Source organism: Pseudorca crassidens, chromosome 2 (assembly GCF_039906515.1).
Source record: "Pseudorca crassidens isolate mPseCra1 chromosome 2, mPseCra1.hap1, whole genome shotgun sequence".
Classification (NCBI taxonomy): Eukaryota; Metazoa; Chordata; class Mammalia; order Artiodactyla; family Delphinidae; genus Pseudorca; species Pseudorca crassidens.
Window position 1 is genome coordinate 85,209,608 of NC_090297.1, and position 26,416 is coordinate 85,236,023.

The following is a 26,416-nucleotide window of genomic DNA, read 5'->3' on the forward strand; positions in this document are numbered from 1 at the left end:
GACAATAAGGACACAAAGAAGTGTTTAAATCATTAATTTTCAGGGAGATGAAAATTAAAATTGCAATGTCATACCAATGTACATGTACTAAAATGTCTAAAATTAAAAAGACAGAGGATACTAAATGTTGGCTGGAAGAACCAAAACACCCATCCACAGTTGGTAGCCGTGTAAAATGGTACCACCACTTTGGAAATCTGTTTATAGGTTTCTTATAAAGCATACACATCACCTTAAGACTCAGATATTACACTCCTGGGTTTTACTCAAGAGAAATGAAAATATGTATTCACAAAACCAGTTATGCCTGAATGCTTATTTCAGATATATTTATAATAAAGGGAAAGTGAAAACAGCCCAAATGTCATTTTGAATAAATATACAAATTGTGGTATATTTATACAATAAAATATTTTTTACCAATAAAAAAAATGAATTACTTAACACTCCCCAAATCATGGATGAATCTCTGAAACACTGTGCAGAGTGAGAGTAACTACACACAAAAAAACCACACAATGTGGAATTCTAATTATATGATGTTAAAGAGTATGAACAAACTAATCTATGTTGATGGAAATTAGATTGTGTTTGCTTCTGGTGGTGAGGAGGAGGGAGAGATAATGACTGGGAGAGTGCAAAAGGGGATCTTTGAGGTGTTGACAATGTTCTGTATCTTGATAGAATTAAGAGTTGCATGGGTATATCATTTGTCAAAACTCATCAAATGGTTTATTTAAGACCTGTGTTTTTAAAGACAGACCTTTTTTCTTTATGTAAATTATATCTCAATTTGGAAACATAAAAAGCATGAAAAAATAAATAGCATGAAGACATAAAACTTTTAAAGTTTTGGGTAAACAGGAGATACCACTCTCCTCTTCTGAGACTGTTATTATTAGGACTTTTGTGATGATCATGCTTATGACATTATATATTCCTTGTGGATACTTCTTTGTTCTCTGTGTTGGATAATATACCAGAGACAAATAAATAGACATCTATATATCAAACACCATAACCAGATAGCAGTAGTCTTACAAAATCATATTACTTTTGGTTTTAAAAACATGAGAATGATGCATCTGGTCATATAGATGCGCCAATTTTGGTTTCTATCATCAAAATAAAGCCTTGTTTTATGAGTCATTATACAAGCACCACGACAGTTTCTCTGACTTTATCCTAATGAAAGCTTTTTAATAAGTACACATTATGTTCACTTATTAATATCACTGATATGTATTTCATCATATTTTAATACCTACTGAAAGTAATTTGGCACATTTACTGTTTTCTTCTAAAATGCCTGCTATTTTTGAAAGGGCCTGGCTGGAATTTTAATTATAAATTTGTTTCCTTTTTTTCCTTCCAAATAAGGACACCACAGATAGTCTGTGCAACTTAATTGTATAAACATGTAGCATTGTGCTAGTTGCTTGAAAACTCAAGTGTAAATAAGACATGATCTCTGTTTTCAAGTTGCTCATAATGAGCTCAGCGATGGACAAGAAGTAATGTTAACTAGAAGATAATGTCATAACTGCAATAGTAGTTATATGAACAAAGGGCTGTAGGAGAAAGGAGTGACAATTTTCCCAGAGGGAGAGGAAGATAGTCATAGATGGCTTCACAAAGTAAGTGACATTTAAGATAGATCTTAAAAAAAATAAAGAGAGATCAATATATCATTCATCAATTCGGCTACCACGCTGTTGCTCCCACATGGTAGATGTTGGGTCAGGCACTGGCACAGCGTGTGTGGTCTAGGCCCTAAAGAAGCTTATACTCTAGGTACATTTTGCCAATTCTAGAAGGAATGCAGGTTGCTCACTTGCCTATCTCACTCTTTCCACTCTGGCTTCTTTCCATTTCATTTTACTAAACTAGACTTATACACCAAAAGGAACTTTTAAGTTCAAAGTTATTATTTTTCTTTTTACATTTTTTCATTTCTGATGTCATGGGAAAAGTGATGGCTTGATAAGTCATTGACTACTAATATTTAGTTCTACCACTTAGCTGTTTTCTTACATTAATTTATTCATTCAGTTACTTATTCGAGCATCATTTATTAAGCCCTTTCTGAGTATCAGTGGGTCCCCAGAAATTGGGATACAAAGGTGAAGAAGACTGTCTGGTAGAAGAAACAGAGATGCAAAAATTCAAATGCTGTGTGATACTGGTTGCAACTAAGGTTGAAGAAGAGAAGGAGAAATTAATTCTGGTGTAGAGGTCAGAGAATAACTCAAAGAGAAGTGGATGCTTTCATTACTCTTTAGTGAATTGGAAAGACATTTCAGATGTAAGGAACAGCATGTGAAAATGAACGCAGAGACCAAGCAGTCAGTAGTGTTGTCCTGTGCTGTTTCCCTTTCAAAGGCTCTTGCTTAGGAATCCTTCATCTCAGGCACAAAGAAGTGAAGTCATTTCCTCCCATGCTTTCTGACTGTAACATTTTCTGTTCTAATATTGGAGCCTCCAATTTCTTTCATGTTTCTCAAGCAAATAATCTCCACATAATTCTTATTTCCACACCTAAAAATGCCAAATCCTAACAGTTTACTTTCTAATGTCACTAAAATATATACTTTGTCTCCAACTCTAAAGAAGAATTTGTGGATAAAGGTATAATTGCAACTATATTCTCACTTAAGTAATCTTCACAACGCTTTATCTAAAATACTTGGGGCCAAACGTAGCTCAAAATGCAGAATTTTTTTTTGGACTTTAGGAAAGAAAAGTGGTACACATACTACCTTTTCCCTAGCACCTACAGCAAGATGTGGCGTGGCAACCTGGACTTCAACACGTTCGTCGCTCGGAAGTAAACACGTAAATGTTCACTCTAAGAGGAATAAATAAAGATTATAAAAGCCTCCCATCAGTTCAGGCCGGGTTTGCTGCCAAATGAGTTATGTGAAACATTTGGTTTCAGAGCTTTTTGGGTTTCAGAAGTGTTAATGAGAGATCGTGGACTTGTACTGTGGTTAGCCTCATTTCATAGTTTTAGAAACAGATTTAGAGAGATTAATTAACTTGTCCAAGTTGCTTAGCTAGTATAGTAAGGAAGCATCATGGAAACCTAACAGTCTTACTTGGAACTCTGTTGGTAACCACTGTCCCATACGTAGGAAGCAAACAGTTCACTTTTTTTAAGTCGCCAGGTTTTCACCAGGTAGAAGAGGGGATTAAGGTAACTGAGTATACAATAAAAGTGCTTTGCTACCTATGCGCCTCCTTTTTTTTTTTTTTTTTTTCTTGCGGTACGCAGGCCTCTCACTGTTGTGGCCTCTCCCGCTGCAGAGCACAGCCTCCGGACGCGCAGGCTCAGCGGCCATGGCTCACGGGCCCAGCCGCTCCGCGGCATGTGGGATCTTCCCGGACCGGGGCACGAACCCATGTCCCCTGCATCGGCAAGCGGACTCTCAACCACTGCGCCACCAGGGAAGCCCCCGATGCGCCTCCTTTTTGATGATACTGTGAATAGCCTCCCCTTCCTTATCCTCACAGACTTCCTCGTTGCTGACTGTCTGCATGGACTCTGGGTGTCATACTTTGAGAACTGTATCTGTCCTTACAATTCTTCTTGCTTACATGTCTTTGACCTAGCTGCTGAACTAACTCCCGCTCCTGGTTCCTCAATGGGTATTTTCAACCACTGGCCATTCAGAGCCCAGTGTGCTGCTTTTCTGGATGTCCTCTCCTGACTCTCTATTTCATTTCTCTTCCAGCTCAAAATCATTTCTTACCAGCTTTCTCCCTCAAGAAGCTTGTGTTGTTCCCATTGCTAACTTCTCGATCTCTGACTGTATTCGGTTGCTATTCTTACTTTCATTTTTCTTGGCAATGCGGATCCTTGTATGCTTCCATCAGAATCAGGTTGTTAAAAATGCAGATTCCTGGACTCACCTTTGACCAATGAAATCAGGATCTCTGGGAGCGGAGCCTGGGAATCTACATTTTCATAAGCATGCCCCATGGTTTTTAAGCACCAGGAGTTGGAGATCAATAGCTTTGTGGTGCAGCAGAGCTGGTGACTGCTCTTCCTGTGGGATCTACTTTCATGCTTGCAGGCACGAATTTATACAACTTGCACTGTAAGACCAGAGCAAACCATAAATGCCTGACTGCTTGCTCTTCCAAAGTCACATGAAGAAACATTGCTTGGGAAGTTTAATCAATTTATACGTGAGGTATGCATTAGGGAGACTATATTAAATATACTAATTATGTATATTAAATATACTAATTACTTGAAAGATAACATGACTAATTTGGCCAAACTAATTTGTTTCCATGGCTCAAGTCTCATTTTTCCTCCATCTTCAAACACTGTACTGTAATTCGTTTCTTCTAAATTTCTACTCTAATTTATTCTAGCCTGACCTCTGAGTGAAAGATGAAAGAGAGTAACAACTGTACTTTCCAAACAAATTTTTTCCTATCTAAAGAAGCCAGCTACTTCCAGCGGGGCTTTCTGAAAAGGGTCTGCAACTTCTCTTGTCCATTTATCATGAAAACAGGGTAAGAACCAGCATCCTATTCTTTAGCTAATGAGAATATAATATGAATTATTTTCAAAGATGCACACACACACACATACACACACACACACACACACACACACACACCTGCAACACTAGGAAGGAATAGCTAGGAAGCCACAGCACTTTGATTCACTATTAGGGATATTAACCTAAAGGGGATAGTCACCTATTGTTTGAGTCATGTCAGCCCTCACCAGAGACTCTGGAGCATAGATCTATTAGCAGAACATCTGCTTGTTCCTCAACTTAGTGCTGAGAAATGAATTGCTAATATAATCACACAGGCAAAATCTTTTTTTTTTTTAACAAATGATAATGCTGGAAATTACACTTTTGATTTTGATGAAGGCTGGACTTACTAAAATAAAGTCTGAATCTAGATTCAAACTATCAGAAAATCAATTTCCACTTAAGTCACTGACACAAGTGTTTCCATCATTATCCATCTTCTATTTGAATATGTAAGTTTTCAAATGAGTGTGGAAGTCTTTTAAAGACAAAAATGGCACAGTGCAAGGAAGCTACTTCCATTTCAGCTTGCATGGTGACTGCATACATTTGAGACAATGCTTTTATAGACAGTCATAAACTATCAAAACTACCATGTCAGAAACAATTGACTTGATATATTTACATTGGATGAGTATAAAGTTATTTGTAATTTTTTTTTAGTTATGAACAATTTTAGGATATTGATGGTCATTGATAAAGGCAAGAACACTCACTGTCTAAATACTTGCAGACTCAGTTTATGATAATATGATTAGTTACACTAATAATGCTGCTTAGGCACAGTCTCGCTAATTATAATATTATAAATATTAATGTCACCCAGCCTTTTTGTTTGATTGCCACTCATGGAGTCATTCATCATGATATTTTCCTGGAATCCACACTGTAAGATTTTATTTCTTTCTCCTTTTTATTTTTCATCACTGGACTTGCCGGGATACACATTATTCTCCAAGAAGCCCTTATTTTTGGCTATCTGTTTGGAGAGGAATAGTGATATTTCCCATTAAAATTAGCCAAATGTAAACTGTTATATGATGTTTCTCTTATTCTTTCTGAGTCCCTAACCTTGCCATCCGAGGCAGAGTACCCAGGGTTTTTGTTTTCCATTCTTTTTCATGTGACCTGTTTCAAGTTAAGATTCATTTGAATTATTAAATGCTTCCTTAAAGAATCCTTTTACTTGCCTCTCTTTTTTTTAAGTTAATTATTGATGTAGTGACAAGCTGAAAAGACTAAGAATTATAATTTTTTCCTCCCCTCATTCAGGACTCAAGAAACGTCTTCTGACAATGGTTATCTATTTAGAATAATACAAAGGAAATACAAAGGCGAAATGCTGAATGTTGTTTTAGAAAAGATTTGCTAAAATCACTGTATTATACAAAATGTAAATGTAGTGTATATTTCTCTGAAAATAGCAGTTAGTGAGAAAGTTGGGACATAACCTTTTGAGCCCAGGTTTAACCACATAGCAGAAGCAGTCACAAAAGATACTGATTAGATTTTAATTTTAAAAACTTCGTCGTATTATTCAGGGCTCCAGTGATTTGATTGTCTTGAAAATAGAAAGGTAATGTTATAATTTCCAGAGATTGTTAAAGAATAAAGAAATCTCCAGCCTCCTACTGGAAAGAATGCCAGTCATCACCACAGTAAGCAAGAATTTGGAGGCACTTTACACTATAAACTTCAATCTTTTTCTTTTATATGACCTTGTGTTATATTGGTTTCATAAAAATGTAACTCAGAGACCTATCATAGAGTTGTAATCAAGCCTCCTTCAGAACGATTCTACAGCAGAAATCACATCAAATGGGCACGGTGTTTCCTCTGTTAGTGAGATGGTAGGAGGGCAAACAAGACCTGAAATAGAAAGTGAACAAGGCAGAGTTCTCAAGGACAACCCAGGAGAGGTGGCCACGTACCTTTCCCACGAGTTCAGCAATGCGAGGAACTGGTTTCCCTTTCTGGTGACTCTCGGTGGCTGGACTCTGCCCGTCCCAGTCTTGTAGCTCTTCAATGCTTTTCAGATAAAGCAAGGCTTTGAGGCCAGTGCAGTAGTCTTGAATGACAGTGAAATCCTGATTCTGAACAGCACTGCATACCTAGAAAAGGTGGAGCAACCAACTAAAAGTCAAGCTAAGAGCTAATTCTCCAAACAGCCTCACTTTTCATATAGTCAACACAATTTATTTTATGTGCCAGGCACTGTTCTAAGCATGACAGGTCAATTGTTGCCTGGAGGGGATGGGAGTGGTCGGGAGGGAAGGACTACAAAAGGGACAAGGAAACTTTCAGGGACTGTGAATACTTTCGTCAGCTTGATGTGGTGATGGTCTCACAGGTATACACATATTTCAAAACATCAGACTGTACACTTTAAATATGTGCGGTTTACTGTATGGCAGGTATAGTCAGTATGGCTGTAAAAAAATTAGGTCCAACCAGAAGAATTTCCCAGGAGTTAAATTTAGCACAACATGAGAACGGACATTTTAACTCTCTCATTCTCCCTCCGTTGAGATGTGCAGCCTGGACGTGGTTCTCATGCAAGGAGGTGGTCCTGCTGAGCAGGAGACCCATCAACTCAGCCCTCATGTACCACGGCCTGCCTCTTTAGCCTCATCTATCACTGTCCCCCTTTGTATTCACTGTGCTCCAGTCACCCAGGTCTTTCCTCTTTTCCTCGAATTCGCCACATTCCTTCTTTGCCTTAAGACCTCATAAGATCTCGCGGCCTAGAAGGTCCTTCTCTTCTACATATGGCTAACAGCACAGCTTCAGTCTCATGGGAATTATCACTTCCTCAAGGAGGCCTCCAGGAGCCCAAAATAAGTTAAGACCTTCTTTAGCTCATATATTTTTGACTTCTAAGTCTTGCAACGTTATTTGATTGACAGTTCCCTCCCCCAATAAGCTGAATCTTCAGGAGGGAAGAAGCTATTTTATTTTGCTCAACATATTATCCCCAGTGACCAGCACAGAGTTTGTCATTTATTCTGCTCTTAATAAGTATATGTTGAATGAATGCGTAATTCAGAAGAGATTTTTTAAATTTGAGTGACATTTCTTAGAAAATAGAGATTTAATTCTAGAGTTAAGGAAGGTTGATTCTGAGAAATTAGGATCATTCAAATAAAAATATACTTGAGAGTCTGTGTTAGGATTTGAATTAGAACTTGAATTTAGTGGAGTTAGAGAAACACTCCAGGTTGATTATTTACAAAGATACTTCTCCAATTTTGATACCATATATAGTCTCCAGAGACTCATTTACAACTGCCAGTAGGACCTCCTCGCCCATAGGGCCCATCATCACTTCAAATTCAAAATTTACCATATAGAATTCAACACCTCTCTGCATCCATATTTCAAATCAATCCAAAGAAACAGCTATCCAAACAAAACTAAGCAAAGCAAAACTCACTTCTATCCCATCTTCCCAGATGTTAAATTCTTAGCATATATCATAGTTACTGGTGATTGCAGCCAATAAAGAAAAACCATGTCATACATGAATGTAGATGAAGAAATACCTGAAAATAGAATAAATCATATTCTATTTCAAGTTCTCTTAAAGCCTTCTGAGTCTTTAATTAACACATTTCATTGTAATCCTCATGCCTAGTGCACTACCTGATACCTAGCTATTGCTAGGCTGGTTGAGAAAATTTATTGAAAACACACTAAGGGGTTCCAGAATAGGGAATGGGAAGTAGACAGAGACAGAGAAAGGGCAAGAAAAATATATACCTAAGAGTTCACAGCAAAAAGTGGTAGTGATTTCATCATATATATGAAAAAGAAGGCTAAGTGTGGAATTCTGGGAATATGAGCATTTAAAAGGAAGGCTAAGGAAGACCATGAAGGACACTAAGCAGAAGAGATACAAGACGGCATCACGGAAGATGTCAAATGCTGCACGAAGGTCAGTGACATCGGAGGTGAAAAGTGATCGTTAAATTTACCAATCAAAAGACTTTAGCATTTATGGGGGAGAAGCTCTGCAACAGGGCAGAAGCCATCTTATAGCGAGTTGAAGAATGGATGAGGAGAGAGGATGTGACAATATGAAGACAGACTGCTCTGATGAGAAGTTTTGCTCCTATTAAGAGAAATAGGAGAGCTAGGGGTATAAGTAGGAGAATTTTGAATTTTTTTTTTTTTTTTTTTTTCGGTACACGGGCCTCTCACTGCTGTGGCCTCTCCCGTTGTGGAGCACAGGCTCCGGATGCGCAGGCCCAGCGGCCATGGCCCACGGGCCCAGCCGCTCCGCGGCATGTGGGATCTTCCCGGACTGGGGCACGAACCTGTGTCCCCTGAATTGGCAGGCGGACTCTCAACCACTGCGTCACCAGGGAAGCCCTGTATCTTATTTTTATAAGGATGGAAATAGCTATGTTTTAGGGGAATGTGGACATTTTATATTTCAGAATAGGAAAGAATGGCTTCTGTATATTATATTTCTGTCAAAATTGGCTGAATGATGGTGTGGTAAGAAGAAAACAATGTAATATCTAACATGAGATGAGCTCTTACTATGGGCCACACACTCTGTTAAACACTTTTTAATGTATTGGGTAGTCCAAAAAGTTCATTCTGGTTTTTCCATGAGGAAATTATATCATTTAGTCCTCAAAATAACGCTGAGGTAGGTTTAATTTTTAGCCCTATTTTACAGATGAGGGAAGTGAGATGCAGAGACTTGCCCCAGGCAGGCCACATGGTTAGAAAGTGGATTATACTGCATAATTCATGACCGTGCAGTCTAAGGTGACTAAGGTATAGACATTCACGAAGGAAAACTCTTTTCATGTAACTACAATTATCTTTTCCATGACCCAAACACATGTATATATAATTTTAAATGATCAATTATCTTCAACCCAAATATAACCACTGTTTTGAAAACTCGATACTGCTAGATAAAAATTATCAATGTCCTCCTGTTTTATTTACTTCTTACTTGTACATGAGTAGAAACAACAAGGCAAAACCAAAAAGCAGAAATAAAAACCTTTCATTTCCTATTGTGAAGGGCTGTATGTTACCACAGTGCAGGAAAGAACATTGAATAACCACTAAATACAGACAAGAATATTTTCTAGGAAGTCCATTTATATCACATAAAAAAAAAATGTTTCTCAGGAGGAACAATTTAAGCATTAATTAGGCCTGCTATAACTTTCTTAGAGTTGATTTTCTTTTCAGAACAATTATAAAGAACATCATTATAATTTCCTCCATGGGATTTTTTTTTTTTAACTGTAAAAGTCAACTGATGCTTTACTTAATCTTCTTTGTTCACCGTGAGATTCTATTTTTTGGTAGTATATGTTAATGTGTATACTTTTACTATAGTCTTAAAATAGTTCCCCATATGGACATCATAAGAAATCAGATTTTGAAAATCACATCATGTCATGTAATTTATGGGATGTTCATGACTGCTGTGAAAACCTGCTGCTAAAAGGACTCTAGATACTCTGCAGTGTATGAATAGTCAAGTTGAATCTCAGTCCTCCCTAACTTTTCCAATGAGAAGATATAAGAGCCACTACTTCTCTCAATCCACAAACATGGCACAATTGTGTAGAGTAGATTCAGCCAAGTGGTGCTGGAGTGATCACAAAGTAGACTTGTGTATTTTAACTATGGAAGAACATGTGGGGCTAAAGGCTAAAAAGACTCCCTCCTTGCCCACCCTCTTGTATGCACTTTACCCTATAGTGCTAGTGTTTCAGATAAATGGGAACTACACCGAGCATGTGAAGGGGACACAGAACTTGAAGAGGTAGGAGAGACTACCAGATGGCAACTGAACATTGCTGGGATGGTGTGATATGCTGGAAACCCTGGACGCCACCATCAGGCATGGGTGTCAGAGGGGACCACTTCAGATATGTTTCATCATCAATCAAATGTCACACTATTTATATACCTTCCTAAAGTGAGTAATTTACCTTTTACTATCCATAAGATTAAATATTAATTTTCTGATAGAATTTCTGATAACAGAAGCGTTCACATTGATATTTCTTTGAAAATTTTAACATATATATATATTATCGGAGGGTCTTATTAAAATGCAGATTCTGTTTCTGTAGGTTTGGAGTGAGGTCCAAGATTCTGCATTTGTGACAAGCTCCCAGGTGGTGCTGATGTCGCTGGTCTACACTTAGAAGAGCAAGGATTTAAGCACTGGTGGGGATGAATCTCATCTTATCCTGAAATGCTGTCTGCAAAGTAAGTTTCTTCCAAACAAATAATTTCTTGATTTTTACTATTAGATTGTAGCAACATTTTCATGGCCCTTTAAAGCAGCACTACTTATCATAATAAGTCACGTCTGAAAAAAAGAGAGTCATTTTCTGATGAAATAGTAATGAGACCCAAAATAAACTTAGGATGCAAGCACACCACTGGGTACAGAGCTTTGTCCATGGGATTTGATGCTCAGAAAATGGATTTGCTCAGAAAGGTGCCTCGCTCTTGCCTAACCTGCACTGAGGGCTTTATCTCTATCTCAAAGGCAAATGGTTCCTTTTAAAACTCCAAACATGTAGCTGCTATTCCTAAATGGGTGTATTTTATATGACATCTCTTAATTGTTTGTTTAGCAGCTCTGATTAGGACTCTTAATAGCTGTTAACATGTTTGCTCAGTATAATTTGTAAGTTCTTTATGGTGAAGGCTGGTTTATCTTTCTTCGCAGCAGGGCATCAGGTGCCATTATAAGGATCATTGCCACCATTAATTATTTCCATAAGCGTGAATCTCCCTACAGTGAGTTGTTCTAAATAGGAGCCCCTGGATTCTCAGCAGGACCAGCTCTGTGCAGGGGCTGAGTAGGTGGTGACCCCCTGTGCGGCATGTTTTGAGGTGTGCAGTAAAGCTCCCGTGGCCACCGGACAGTCTCCTCTAGAGGTCTGACACAGTGCCCTGACTTTTCACTTTAGGTGCAGCCACATTTAATTGAAGCCTGTCTATGTAAAGCAACTGTAAAAATACCTGGGAGGTGACAGAGGGTTGAGGGGTGCTATTCCTTTCTCATTATTTCTCATTAAATGAGATTAACCATATTAATAGTAAATTACCTATTTACGGTGATTTATATTTTTAAAATCTCCTTTACATACATTATCTCTTTCAATACTACGAATAAAACTATGAATTAGGCAGGGGAGAGGATAGTATTTTTACTTTAACAATGGAAAGAGCTTGGACTTGAAGAACTATTTCTTAAAGTCTAATTGAGTGGTTTTTATGCCATATCAAGGGGTTAAGAGCATACATGTAGAAGTTTGGCAGAATCAGGTTTAAACTGCATCTTAGCTGCCTAAGTGTGAGCAACTTTCTTCACTTAAAAATGGAGATTAAATACTTAGCACATAGGAGCGTCAAAGGCAATGTATTTAAGTGCATAAACTAGTAGCTAGCACTTAGTAAGCTAGATTGGCACCAAAAATAAATTTCATAACATGAATAAATCATTAGAGCATGAATTAGGCAGAATATAATTTTTTAAATCTATACTTTTTTGGTCTAATGCAGTAAAAGAAGGTCACGGATACTATTTTTATTTACATTAAGTAATGACCTCAAAAAAAGCTCTGGTCTTGTTGTCAGAAGACATGTGTGAGACCCAGCTCTGTCCTTCAGCACCTGTGTGACTGAAGCTAGTCTTTTAGCTTGTTGTTTCCTCCTCTCACACCTCCCAATCTGAAAACAGTGGATGATGTTAGCTAATTCATTACTGTGAGGATTAAATTACCTCATGTAGGTGGAACTGCTGTGGAAATTAGAGTACCATTCAGACAGAATGGTATCAAACCTCAGAGTTATTATCAGGTAATCTAGAATTTAAAGGGCCTGGTGGAGGTCAAAATGGAAACTTTTGCCTGTAAAGGAAAACAAACTCCTTGAAACGTAAGAGACAATGTACTAGAAAACTAGCAAGCAGAATTCAAACTGGATTAAAAATACGAATCCCAGGCAAATAACTTGGCCAAGAAGAGTTCTATAGAAATAGAACACTGTGGGGCTGGGACTTGTTACAACAGAGGTGCACCTCTGTTGTTACAACAGAGGTGCAACAGAGTAGCACCTCTTTCAAATGATATTCTGAAAATGTGACAAGGTTCTTAAATAGAGATCTTGAAGTATCAGACACAACTCAGATGAACCCATGATCACAATGATTCCGTTTCATTTCTTACCACATAGGTGGACAAACTACACTCCAGGTCTCAGAAATGTGTGCCACCAGACTGTAAGCAAGTAAAATACATGTTTACATTTTAAGTCCAAAGTAGTCTCAAAGTTTCTGTACATTCATTAGTAAGAGGGATATTGGAGAGTAACTACACTTAAGTAAAAATGGAAATTCTGCAATGCTTATCACATTCCAAAATATACTAATAACAGAGCCTTATGTGGCTGGAAGAAGTTCAAGAACATTCCCATGAAATATGTTTGAACCATGAAATATGTTTCATAGATGAAACACTGAATAAGGAGGATTATCCATCCAATTCTTAAAAGATTTCCCAGAAAAAGAAGAAAAATGTGATCCTATGATCTCTCTTTACTAATCTCTTTTGATAAAGGGTTAATCTGTTTAAGCAATGTAAAACACTTGCAATATTTTACATAGTGCTTTATTGTTTTCAAAGACAAAAGGGAATTTAGACATTTTTCAGACCAGCCTCCTTGTTTCACAGCTTAGGAGTCCAGAAAGGTTGAAAGAACTGTCCGTGGTCACACAGGTGGAGGCAGGGCTGGCCTCCCCACCTGGTCTGAAGCTTTTGTGCTAAGGCACTGCCTTTCAAGTGTCATCACTTAGTCCATACACCAATTCGGAGAGGAAGACAGAGAAGGTGCTATTAAATGTTTAGTGAGTGAAGAAATGGAAACTAAACATTGAATGTCCCAACTCAAAAGATTAGTAGGTGGTTGAGTCAATGGTCAGATTCAGATCTTCTGACCTCTGCTTTTATCTTATTTCTCTAAATTCCGAAATCTTAATTGTAACGTGTCTTCCATGGTTCCATATGCTCGTATTTATCATTTTCATAAGAAGAAGCACATTATTGAACAATGATTTCAAATTTATTATTTAATGAATAATGGCAGAAATCCACAGATTTTTAAAAGCATCCTAAAATAATTGGAGGACTATTTGAAGGTTTACTACTAAAACTGGAAAACAGACCTCTACTGTTGTTGGATGAAAATGCAGTTTCCAATTCCATCTGTCCACACCCACTGATTAAAAACATCAGATCTTCCGAAGGCATGGAATCAGTCATTCCTCACTGAATTGAGTTCTGACCAGTACTGATAAACATGTATAAAACTACATTGTACTTTTGAAACCGGTGTACAATACATATCGTTAAAGTAATAATTCAGAATAACAATATCTCCCTGTGAGGTTTTGGTACTACATAAACATGGTACTGCTTACTAGAATTCATGAATAAAACACCAAAATTATGATTTTATAAAGCTATAGGTGAAAAGACAGCCCCTGGAGATACATAGCACATAGGGAGCTAGATAGGGATATATTTGCATATCCACATAAAACCACAAATCTTAGTAGTTCTGTCATATTAGTTTCCATTTGTTGGAGCTGTACAACATCAAAGTTGTGATGTCCCTATATACTGCATTTAGCAGTAATGTAATGGACTACGTGAAGAAATCAAAGTGAGAGTTTCTAAGTAGTTTCCTGGCAATTGAGACAGCAGGCTCTTTCATGTGCTCTGTAACTGTAGCAGTGCATTGATTTAAACTCCTTCTGAGATCTCAAATGCTTTTATACTCTTAGGTCTCTCAAGCAGCATTTTTTTTTTCAAAGTGATAAAATTCTAGCATTCAGCAGAATACCGTCTTGTTTGCCCCAAAAGGAGAGGGCTTATTTCAGCTTTGCTACTAAACTGCACAGGATCACTAAGTAAAACAGCTGTCCAAATGCCATCCTATTAAGAAATCTGGCTTTGAGTTCAGTTTTCTATGTTCTGACCATAGCAAATTGGATTGGGGAAGAAAGAACAAAAACCAAATAGCCTCACAGATGTTGTTTTTGTGAAAGTTCAGTTCAGAAAAAGCCCAATGGATAAGCAGTTAAGCTTATTAATTTTTTTTCAAAGTTGTCCTTTAATTGCTACTCATTGATAAATCCTAAAGGTATAGGAGTCACTTAATTTTTGTTTTGTATGCCATCTATTTCATTGTCGATTACATTCCTTATCCTCTTACCTAGCCTTTTAAATTACCTATTTTCTGACAAATTCTAAGTATATGAATACCTCTTGTTTCCCAATCAGGAAGGAATTTTATGGAGCTTGAAAGGCTATTTTTCAATGTCCATCTGTGGTCATTCTCTATCTGATTAATTTCTTAACCCACATTCAGCTGAAGACAGACTAAAGAGAATAAAGTGTTTCCAAGGTATTTTACACTGAGATTCAGACCACATTTTGCCAACCAGAATATATTCATCTATTCTCCAAGTACTTCCTTACAGGCAGCACAGGTGATGGGCCACGCCCTCGACTATTATTCAGAACAGCATTGTGGGACTGATCTTCTCACTTGTACTTTGTTGATGACACAACTTGACTGAGATGGCCTGGGCTGATTAGTCAAAGGGATGTGCCCTGCAGGTGAGATTGCCTCTGTCTCCTTCCTTATATCGTCCTTTACAAAGTCACTTCCAACTGGATTCAGATCTCAATTATGACCTGAACCAATAAATAATAATAGAAAAGAATCATACAGAGACACAGCACCGCTGTCTGCCTTTTATGAGGGGCTAGAGATAAAATGGGTAAGCCAGGCACAACATGTAGGGCCAAAGAACGGTGACTGCTTACCTGCCTCCTCAGAGACATTGCTGTTGATGGCCATGCTTCCCCACAGACATAAATACAAGACAAAAAAAACTGAGGCAAGGCCTGGAGTCTCCTGCACATCAGGGTCTTATGTAGCCCATTCTTCAGTTAGGGGCTGTGGCTGCAGTTTGAGGAAGCTTGGTCCCTTTTGCTTCAGAAGCAGTAGGATTTTTCTACTAAAGAAAAGAATCTCACCATCCTGGGCTATTGCTGTGGTGCAGCATCAGTTACCACAGTAATTTTCAATTACTCTGCAGTAACACAGGTGGTGGTGCAAGGGTTTCACAGAGCATTGTGCAAGCTCAGCACCTCCCATGATCAAAGTGGGGCAAGAAAAGGAAACTAAATATCCAAACAATAGCTGTCAGATGACTAAAATCCATAATTTTAGGCAATCTCTCTTTTTCAACAGTCAACACAGCTGCGAAAACTTGACTTACAATATCATTTACTAAAATACCGCACGGGGTTTGGATGACAGAAGGAGAATAAGTCATAATGCCTAGAAAGGAAATGTCTATTGGGCAAATTATCCCATGGAAAATTTTTTCTGGACCTTGAAGATGGATAAAGGTATGTGGTTACTCAACAATATAAGCAGACATTCATCATTCCAAGAAAAAAGGACTATTTGCCTGCAACGAGAAAAATGCTATTAATGTGAAAATAGCATCTCAAATAATACTGTCCACTTCTTAACTCAAAGCCCTCACAATTCAGTAGTTGATTTTATGGTTAATGTATTATTGATGAAAACACAAATTTGTGAGAGTAGTGTGTAGCTATTATCAGTGAGTCAAGAATCTTGACTGAGTTGCCGATATAGTCTGGGACAAAAAAGTTAGCCAAAGTTCAGCTGATTGAGTGAATACTTACAGAGTTAAGTGCTATAGAAAAAAACCCTACCAATGTTCAAGTTAATATCCTGAAAGCACTCGTACGCACCGATGGAAGGCTGGAGAAGCAAAGCAAAAAAGTTTGTATTTTTAAAAAGATGTGCTCTTTTTAAACATTAAAGACCTAAAGACAAAGAACATTAAAGACTTGTTCTTAACTCCTTTACTATACAGGTAGAAAACGTGAGGCTCACAAAGTTTGTGACTTTGTGGAGAGACCAGGGAAGTAACTTGTGTACTAGGTTTTTATTTTTTAAATTAATGAAGACCAAGAACCTGAAAACAAAATGCCTGGTTTTCAAGCTTCCACAAACGGATCGCTGGGATATGGTTACAGATGAATGAATGCAATGACCAAACAAGCAGTTTTATTTCTGCATTTCTCACTAAAAGAGCACATATTTTATGATTTATGAGTATGAGAGTTAACCTGAAGGAAGATAACAAACACCAGTAAAAGTTCTAGGCTGAGAGTTTTAGGAGGATACTCAGAGGTGATCATATGATTTACCATTGAAACTATGACACTTGAGAGTAAACAGGGCAATTATTCATAAAAACACCAGGACAATCACCATAAATTAAAATTGTCCTAGACAAACCTAGATCTATGATTTCCTTACTTATTAGAAGGTTTTTTCCCCCGTGTTTAGATTGGAGGGAGATTTTTGCTTATCCTCATGGAATGTGTTCTGAAATGTTCTGTCACTTTCGGTTTGGTTTAATATTCTGGTCCTTCAGGTACTTATGCAGGCCTCAGAACCTTAACAATGGATTGAAGTCACAGGGCCTTTACTGCTTAGGTGGGAATTTGGAGTCATGGATAGCTGACCTGATCCAGATAGCCCTAGGGTTAAAGAGGCCCTCTTGGCCTCCAAGGGTCTTTTGGCAGGAGAAGAACTCAAGAAGAAAAGAAACAATAAGGACTGTCCCAAATCTGAATCTTGTAAGCCAGAATCTTGTAAACCACCCTTAAGGGTGGAAAAATCTGATGTACTTTACATATTTAAGAGTCTGTTCTTTTGTAGCTATCATTTCTTTATACTTTACCCAAATTCCTTTAGGCTTACTGTGCTTTGAAATTCACCTAGTGGGTATTACATTCCAAGTTCATGTGTAGCACCACATTTAAACTTCACAATAATACCATGAAATGTGGTATTATTTTCTTCAATTAGCAGATGGGTAAAAGAGGGTCAGAGAACTAAGGACCTTGACTAAGATCATACAGCTAATAAACAGCAGAGCAAAGGTTCAAATCCTGGGTCAGTCTGCTTCTAGGACCCTTTCTCATAACTTCTGCGTACTCTTGCTTTTCTGTTGTAACCACGACAATCACTCATGTGGAAACAGGGATAAATAAATAAATAAATTTTGTATTATATATATTTATATATATATATTATGAATCTATCTATCTATCTATCTATCTAAAATAGAACTCTTATGAGGAATATATCGAATAAAACATGTAAGTATCTGGGTCAGTACCTAAAGTACATGTACGGTAGGTAACATTGTCTGGATCTCATTCACCAGTTTTCAGAGACACAATAAAAGGATAGGTACTATGTCTGTTTTGTTCATCACTGCACACTCACATAAAGATTTGCGCTTGGCATGTGATTTGTTCAATGAATAAATGAATGAAGCAAGAGAAAGATATCAGAGCAACAGCACTCAATGATGAGCATAGTTCTTTCATTTTCTGTCAATAATTCATTTTCTCTTCCTCTACAGTAAGATATTTTTATTTCAATTCCTATTGCATTTAGAGTCTGTTCCATTCATTGCACCATTAAACATTAATTTCTTTGCACTTAACTCTTTTCTGGGAACACCAATGTATTTCTACGATGCAAAGAAGCAGCTCTACTTCTTTAGCATTCTTCTTGATACTCAGCATACTGTTTGTCACAGCCAAACTTGGCCTGTATTTGGATTATTACTTATCTGGTGGTCCCACTCTAGATACCTGAATGTTGATAGCAGCTGTCATTTGATTTTTCTCTTCTAGTAGTCTCCTTTAATCACAACTGGATAAACATGTAATTTATTATTCTATAAAGACCTCATTTAATAGTGACTGAACTTACAGTAACATGTCCAAATTATGCATGTTCTAAACTACTAATTTTCATTCATATATGCATATATGTTGAAGTGTTTATATATAGCAATCTAGATGCTATCCATGGTGAAGAACAGATAAAATAGAGCCAGGAGAAACTAAGAGAAAGGTCTTTAAGTTCATTTGCGTCTGGATTGGCTTATTTAATTTTTTTGTTTCTGCGTCACTCATATCCAGTTGTCTCCTTGGATCAGGACCAATATTTCCATTCTAAAGAATTCTTTCTCTATCTTTGATTATTTCAGGTTCATCCTTTAAATTTAAAGTTCAGAACTTCATCAACTTACTCTAAGTAGTTCAAGGTAAATAATCAAATTTACTACTGAACAGATTTGTGGAAACACTGGCATTTAACACAATTTGCCCTCCTTTAAAATATATCCTGCAAAATTGCTGCATCTTCCCAGTAAAGACCTTTTCTCTCTATTTGCTTGGGATGTAGCCAGGAGTGTTTAATAGATCAATATGAATTTTAATCATCAGAGAGCAGTTTTATGACATCATTTCTTCAAAAAAGTTTTACTCAAAAATTACCCACTCATTCATTTATTTTTTCATTCAAAGATACTAATTTATGAACCAGTCCTCTGGTTTCTTTTCAAATTCTATTATCAAACAAAACTGACTGCAGCATCCTGAGATGATGCTGTTTGTTTTATATCTATCAGAATGAACCTTCCTCAAAAAGATGTTGTCGGGACAAAATGAGATAAGAATTATGAAGAACTATATACAGGAAGGCTTTCTTGTTATATGTATGTCACAGTGAGTCTCATTCAGAGGTAAGAGTAACTATTCAAGTTTTTAATTGTGTATCTTGATGTGAAACTAGTGCCTTTTGAGTTTTCTTTCCATAATGATTAATTTCTAAGATAAGTTACTACATTGAGCCCCAGGACTAAAATTATCACATCTATGTTGTAAGCAATTGGCTTATCACACACAGATGAATATATAAGATAAAATGTGGAGACCAAGAAATAACTGAATTTCAACTGTCATGCTTTGACAACATAAACTAAATCTGATTGCCATCCCCTCTCCACAAATCAACATACTGCAAGTTTTAAATCAATTAAGAATATGAATTAGAATATGTATATGAATTAAAGGAAAAGATAAATAAGGTAAATGCAGCTTAAGTGAATTTTATGTGTCTTACATTTCAGTCTTATCTATAAAATGTCACACTGTAAGTTAAACTATTGCTTACATCCTGAAGCTGTTATAAGGAACAGTCCCTAATTACATAACGCTCTAAAATGCAATAGAACTGGCTTATTTTTTTTAACTCTCTTTAGATTACTCACATTTACTTTGTGTGTTTCAGAGACATCATGCTCTATGAATATGCAACATTATTCTTAATTTAGCTCTATAAAACCAGGCATGTGCAATGTGTGGTGTATTTGGCCATGCTGAATTCACCAGTGATTAAACTGATTTTTAGCTTGCGTCATTGTTTTCAGGCCCCATGATGAGTCACGGAACTTTTCTCTCACCTCATATATATTACTGCATCTGGTATCATTAGGATGGAGTTAACATCCAGGAGGTAGTGATTGATTTAGGGAGATGATAATGAGATTATGGCTCATGCCCTTAAAGCATGACAACTGAAATCCTATCCTTTTCCACATGAGGAAATATGCTAAATATTATAATATCTGACACGTCTATCACTGTGGGATTAAGCCAGCTATCTGAAACAGGGTTGATATTTTGATCCTTAGACATATTATCTTCTTTGTCTTACAAACACAGAATAATTGATTCGGAGATAATGAAGGTTTAAATCTGCATATCCAAATTTTTAATTCCAAGAAGTTTTTAGGTCCTCTTGGTTCAGATCTGTCAGCTTAAACAAAAGAAGCAAACAACCATCACTGTCTCTCTTTCCTCTGATTTTGTGGGGCGGGATCAGTAAACAGGATAAGAGAGGTGTTTAACTAGGTGTTTAACTAGGAATATGTATGTTTCAGACCGGGAGAATCTGGTATGAAAGTTTTCAAAAGACGCACAAGTCACAAGAACATTAAATGTGTGGGAAATCTGACCACTTAAACACAACAGAGAAGCAATATTTCCTGAGTGTTTGAAGAAAATGAGTTAGGGAAATGGATGAGCATGTTTTTAAAGACTAATAAATTTAGGCTTTTTTTTTCCTTTGGAAGGAAATGTTTTCTAGACCTTTTATTTACTTTATTTAAAAATATACATTTGATGCAAATTTCATTTCTTTTAATCTTTTCCTCTAACATAATCTTCTAGAACTCAGCTTCAGGATATATATATATATATATATATATCTCTCTCTCTGAGAATGATAAGGGGTAACTGAAACTGCCCTCTGAACTATTCAACACCCAGACGCTTTTTGTCTATTTCTAAACATTCACTGATAGAGACATCTACCCATTCATTTCTCAGCATCTGTACACGAGCATGTATCCATGTATCTACTTTGTGCCTAATCACTACCAGGCATTCATAAGAAATGGAAAGGAATATACATCCTAGCTGAGAGAGAAGACATATTTTTATGGGTTATACATGCATTTGAATGCTCGGTACATCTCTGGAAAGTAGGATAGAGAAAAGGAGATGCAACTGCCTATCTGACATCTCCACTGAGATGTCTCCTAGGCACGTTAACTATGGCCAGAATAGCATTCTTAATTTTCCCACTCCTTACGACCTAATTCTCCAATAGTCCAAGACTTAGGAATCATTCCTTATTCCTTTTTTTTTTTTTTTTTTGCAGTACGCGGGCCTCTCACTGTTGTGGCCTCCCCCGTTGCGGAGCACAGGCTCCGGACGCGCAGGCTCAGCGGCCACGGCTCACGGGCCCAGCCGCTCCGTGGCATATGGGATCTTCCCAGACCGGGGCACGAACCCGTGTCCCCTGCATCGGCAGGCGGACTCTCAACCACTGCACCACCAAGGAAGCCCCCCATGTGCCCTTTTACAGTCATCCTCCCACTTCCTCCCCAAGCTGCCGGCAAATGCTGATCTGTCTTCTGTCCTCACAGATTTGCCCCTTTGGATCATTTTCATATAAATAGAATTCTGTAATACAAATAGTACAGTATTTTGTGTTGGCTTGTCTTCACTTAGCATAATGTTTTTACACATGTTAAAACAACCTATGCTGTTATGGTGTCAGTTAATTTCATTGCTGAATATTATGCCATTGGACGTACCCCATTTTGTTTATCCATTCATCAGCTGATGTGAATCTGGATTTTCTCCATTTTGGGGGTATTAGGAACAGTGCTGCCACAATCATCTGTGTACAAGTCTTTGTGCGGATATATGTTTTTATTTATCTTGGATAGGTACCTAGGAGTGAAATTTCTGGACTGTATGGTACATTTATGTTTAACTTTCTAAGAGTTGTCAAACTGTTTTCGAAAGTAGTTGCACCATTTTACATTCCCACAAGCAATACATGAAGTTTCCAGTTTCTCCACATCCTCAACAGCACTTATTACTGTCTGTCTTTTGAAAATAGTCATTCTAGTGGGCAAAAATGTCAATATAGCATAGTGGTTAAAATCAGAGATGCTAGGCCAAATTATGTGAGCTTAGATGACAGCTTTGCCACTTACCATCTTGTTATTTAACATTCCTGTCTATAGAATGGGGACAATGCTAATATCTATCTCGGAGGATTATTGGAGGGGTAAGTGTAATAGAACTAATAGCTTACAAAAGTATCTGACACATAGTAAATTCTGTGTGAGCATTAGCCATTATAATAGCTTTGTTATTATGATTTGCAAAGTTATAATGTACGTATAGCCTGTTTGTGGATCATAGTGAGGCTGTGGGAAGATATTTATGTTCTCTTCATTAAGAGTCTCTTATATGACGCTGGGCTAAGATAGTTATAACAAAATCCAGGCACTAGAATGTCAAGTTTTATAAAAATCAAACTAAAGATCTTACATATAATTAGAATGGGTAAGACTCCAAATGGCCAGAGTGACCTATCAGACAACTTCGGTTAAAATTGGGACTTAGACTGATTTAAGCAGTGGTTTCATTTATTCATAAAATATATCTATCCATGAAAAAAAATGAAAAACTAGTATAGACAAGTTGTTTTCCTACATAAAGTTGCATTCAGTTCTCAATTACTTGACCATAAGGACCTTCTTCCTCCCTTTTCTTTACCTGTATATTCATACCTTTGATTCCTTTTTTCCTTTACTTGACTATTTGGATGATTAATGAATCACTGCGTGCTTCAACCAAGGAATGAATGGAGAAACAGCCAAAGAATGATATTCCCCCTTCTCAAATCACTACAATGCTCATTTTAGACACTTTTCCAGAGAGAACCAAGTCCCATCTTCGTATCAGGTATATTTCTGATGAATAACTTTAGAATATGTTTTGCACACATGCTTCTCAGTTTTTACGTATTACTGAAAGCATTTCAGAGCACTTCCCCTGGGTTTCCTGGTATAAACAGGAATCACTTCTGCATGCTTAGGTTACTGCTGTCCTAATTTCTCCAGGTTCCAGAAAGTCTTTGGGTACCCATTTAATTCTCTCACAGCAAGCTATTCCTACTTGAGAGCTTCCTAGCTTCCTGTGTCTCATTCTGGGAGTGAAGTGATCTAGGTTATAGTGTAGTAAAAATATTACTATAAAATTGCACACTATTTTCACTTACCTATATTACCACTTATGGTTATAACCAAAGAAATGAACAGTATGAATATAACATTTAACTGTTTCTGTACTGACAGGGTTTTTCTCCATTTCTGAAATTCTATGCTTTTACAAAATAAGATGAATATATTCTCTTTAAAAAGAAGTAGTAAGGCCAACAGATGAAAGATACATTGAAGTTGAGTTTCCACAATATGAGGCAGAATTTGCTTATAATTTTAACTGGATAACTTGTAAGGTCATAAGTTATCTGTCACAGTGAATATAGAGGCTTGATAACCAGATGTGTAGAAGAGATTAGAATCTGGATGATGTGCCACTATGGGCTACACTCCAGTTTGTAGGAGCCCGCTTTCACAGGGTGATAAAACCCAGAAGCAGGGAGAGTTAACTCTCCAGAAGGATGAACTTTAACGAATGGAAGAGAGAAGACCGAAGGGAATGGCAGAGAAGTTTTTTCTTCATTTTCCCTGTGATGGATTGTCCCAAGGCACAGTTGTGTTTGTTTGTTTGTTTTGTGCCACACCATGCTGCCTGCGGGATCTTATTTCCCTGACTAGGGACTCAACCCAGGCCACTGCAGTGAAAGCTCCGAGTTCTAACCACTGGACTGCCAGGGAATTTCCCCAAGGCACTGTTTATCTAGTCTGTCTGGAGGCAGTCCATGTGGCCAACTGACTGTAGCTTCTCTTTGCGTCTTGTGAAGCGGTGGCCAACTCAGTAATGCATTAACTTGTATTCAAATCGCATCTTCCTCTGTCTCATTTCTAGTTTCTTTTACTCTAACTATCCTAGATTTTACTTTCCAACAAAACAATAGCACTTGACCTTTCCCTCAGGCTCCTTTTCAATCCACCTGAGCTAAGACTAGCTACATGCTAGCCAAAAGCTAGAATAGAGGGCTGTAAATTTTGTTTTAAAATTCTTTGTGAATGTATAAAAATGCTAGTGGGGGATGATGATGATGAACCTTCCTATCTAACATCTGTGGGGTACTTTTTTGCAGGTACTATTTGAAGTGCTTTACATGTGATAATGTTTAATCCTCACATCCATCCTACGAAGTAGGTATTACTATTATCCCCACTTTACAGATAACAAAACTGAAGTATAAAAAGTTCACACACCTATTAAAGCCAAGGTCATATAGCTAACGAACAGTAGAGCTAGGATTTCACTCTAAGCAGTTTGATGCATTTTCATTTGTGTTGAAACATACATCAGTAAGACCTCAGAAGACTGAGGTCCCCTGTGCTTAGCTGGCAATTCTGAGGCTATCATTGCCTGTGTAGCCGACTCTGGACAAGGCCACTTGGGTCCTTGCCACACTTTTATGATTAGAATGTGGTCGCTAAACAGCTGAGATCCACTTGCTTTCAAGAATGTGTGCTTGGGGCATCAGACTCTCTACCTCCCAGGCTACTTAGCTCACACGTTCAAAAGGAAGCATCCTAAAACACACACTTGGTTGCACCAAAGTTTCTCATATCTTCCTGCGTAGAGGTTTATTACAGACACCTGTAATAAAACAGACTTTTATTTTATGCTTAATTCAGGGCATTTGTAGTTTCACCTTGCATCATTTTTACCCACCATCATACGGTGCATATTACATCCATCCTGCACACAGACAGACATGCCCACGCTCAGGCTCATTATACTTATACGACTATTGGGGCTGTACTACAAAGGTTCCTATTTGTGTTGTGTAAGATACTCACAGCTGAGAGTGACCTATACTTTCGTTTTGCCTTTCTCTTGCTCTATTTAAAATAATAACCACAGAATCTCTTTCAACAAAAGGTCATCTGGGTCAATGGACAGAACACAGAGGATCAGATCACCTGCCATAATTGCAAATTAATGCTCTCCTGGTAATGCATTAACTACACACTATTGATCTACAATTGAATCACAGAAGAACTACTGAGAAGTGATTTTACTTTCCTATTTTTTTGTGCTTTTATTGCTTTCTCCAAAACGCATTTTTCTTTCAACTGGAATTTTCTCTAATTGTCTCCATTTTTAACTTCCAACAGCGAGATGACTTCTAACTTGTAATTAGAATCTGTAAAAATTCATGTCTCTGTCTCAAAAGGCTTTTGGAAATCTACTGAAGTGTAACTTTGATGCCATAAAACACGTACATGATGCACAGATACATACTTCTAGAGAGCCAAGCTTTTGAATGATTTTTTTTAACTTAGATAAAACAGAAATCCATTTGGTCCTCTATCTGAAATTACAATTTGTTGAATAGTCTGCAATAAAATATTCAAAACTTTCCCTTAAAAGCATTTTGCTTGGGAGCATTGATGATGTGATTTCCCTTCCTTGAGCAAACTTTTAACATATAAGTAAACTGTTTCTATCAGATACATTGTTTTAAGGAGTGTAAATGTGAGAGGAAGATGAAAAAATCCAGTAAATATTTATACACAGAATACTTCTGACAAAATCCAGATTTCCTCTTGTTTGTGGCAAACTCAATTGATAAAAATTCTTCTACTGAGTGGAGCTGATCATAAATTTCAATGCTGAATTTGATCATGCTCCTAGTTTATACAAAGGTCATCTGGCCTAAGCCTGGTTTCTGAATTGTGAATTAGGAGTCACTTGAACTGGAGACTGAAATTTCCTGACAGAAATTTCCTGTACTTCTCATACACCTTAAACTTATCACTGATTTTTTTAAAACTTCTAAATGGGAGACATAGTTGTGATTTCTAAGAAAAGTCTTTTAAGAATGTTTTAGGCCTATAAGGACTTTGATATTTTACTGTAATTTCTTTCATAATCACTATTTGCATGAGTCCTAATCAATACTATGAAAATAAATGTGCATCCAAATTATTTGCTTATTCTTTAATCCTCAGTAAGTCACTGTCATCTGTAGCAAGAAAACCTCTAATAAATGTCAATTACATGACTAAAATTACATGATCTTGGTACTCTTTCTTCTAGGAGTTTATAATGAGAGACCAACACAATCAGAGTTGATATGCATTTTCCAACCAATCTGAGAGCTGGACCAGGGTGCTGGAGCCTCCCTGATGTGCCAGGCATCGCTGGATGGCAAGAGGTTGGCAGGATCAGAGAGGCTGGATCAGGAGGGAGGCACTAGACGTACTGGGACTCTGAATCGTGATACTTCCTTTAACATATTAAATATTTCTCACAGCAACCCAATAAGGTAGATACTATAACTTCTATTATACAGATGAATCAACTAAGGTTTAC

At 37.3% G+C, this 26,416-nt stretch overlaps 1 protein-coding gene across 1 annotated transcript in view; it reads right to left on the reverse strand.

The window, feature by feature from the left end:
- Positions 1-26,416, reverse strand: part of DPYD (dihydropyrimidine dehydrogenase) — an 806,187-nt gene that overhangs the window by 109,803 nt on the left and 669,968 nt on the right. Inside the window, exon 20 of the mRNA XM_067726990.1 lies at positions 6,491-6,670. Within this exon, the coding sequence (XP_067583091.1) occupies positions 6,491-6,670 (180 nt within the window). The remainder of the gene's footprint in view (positions 1-6,490; positions 6,671-26,416) is intronic.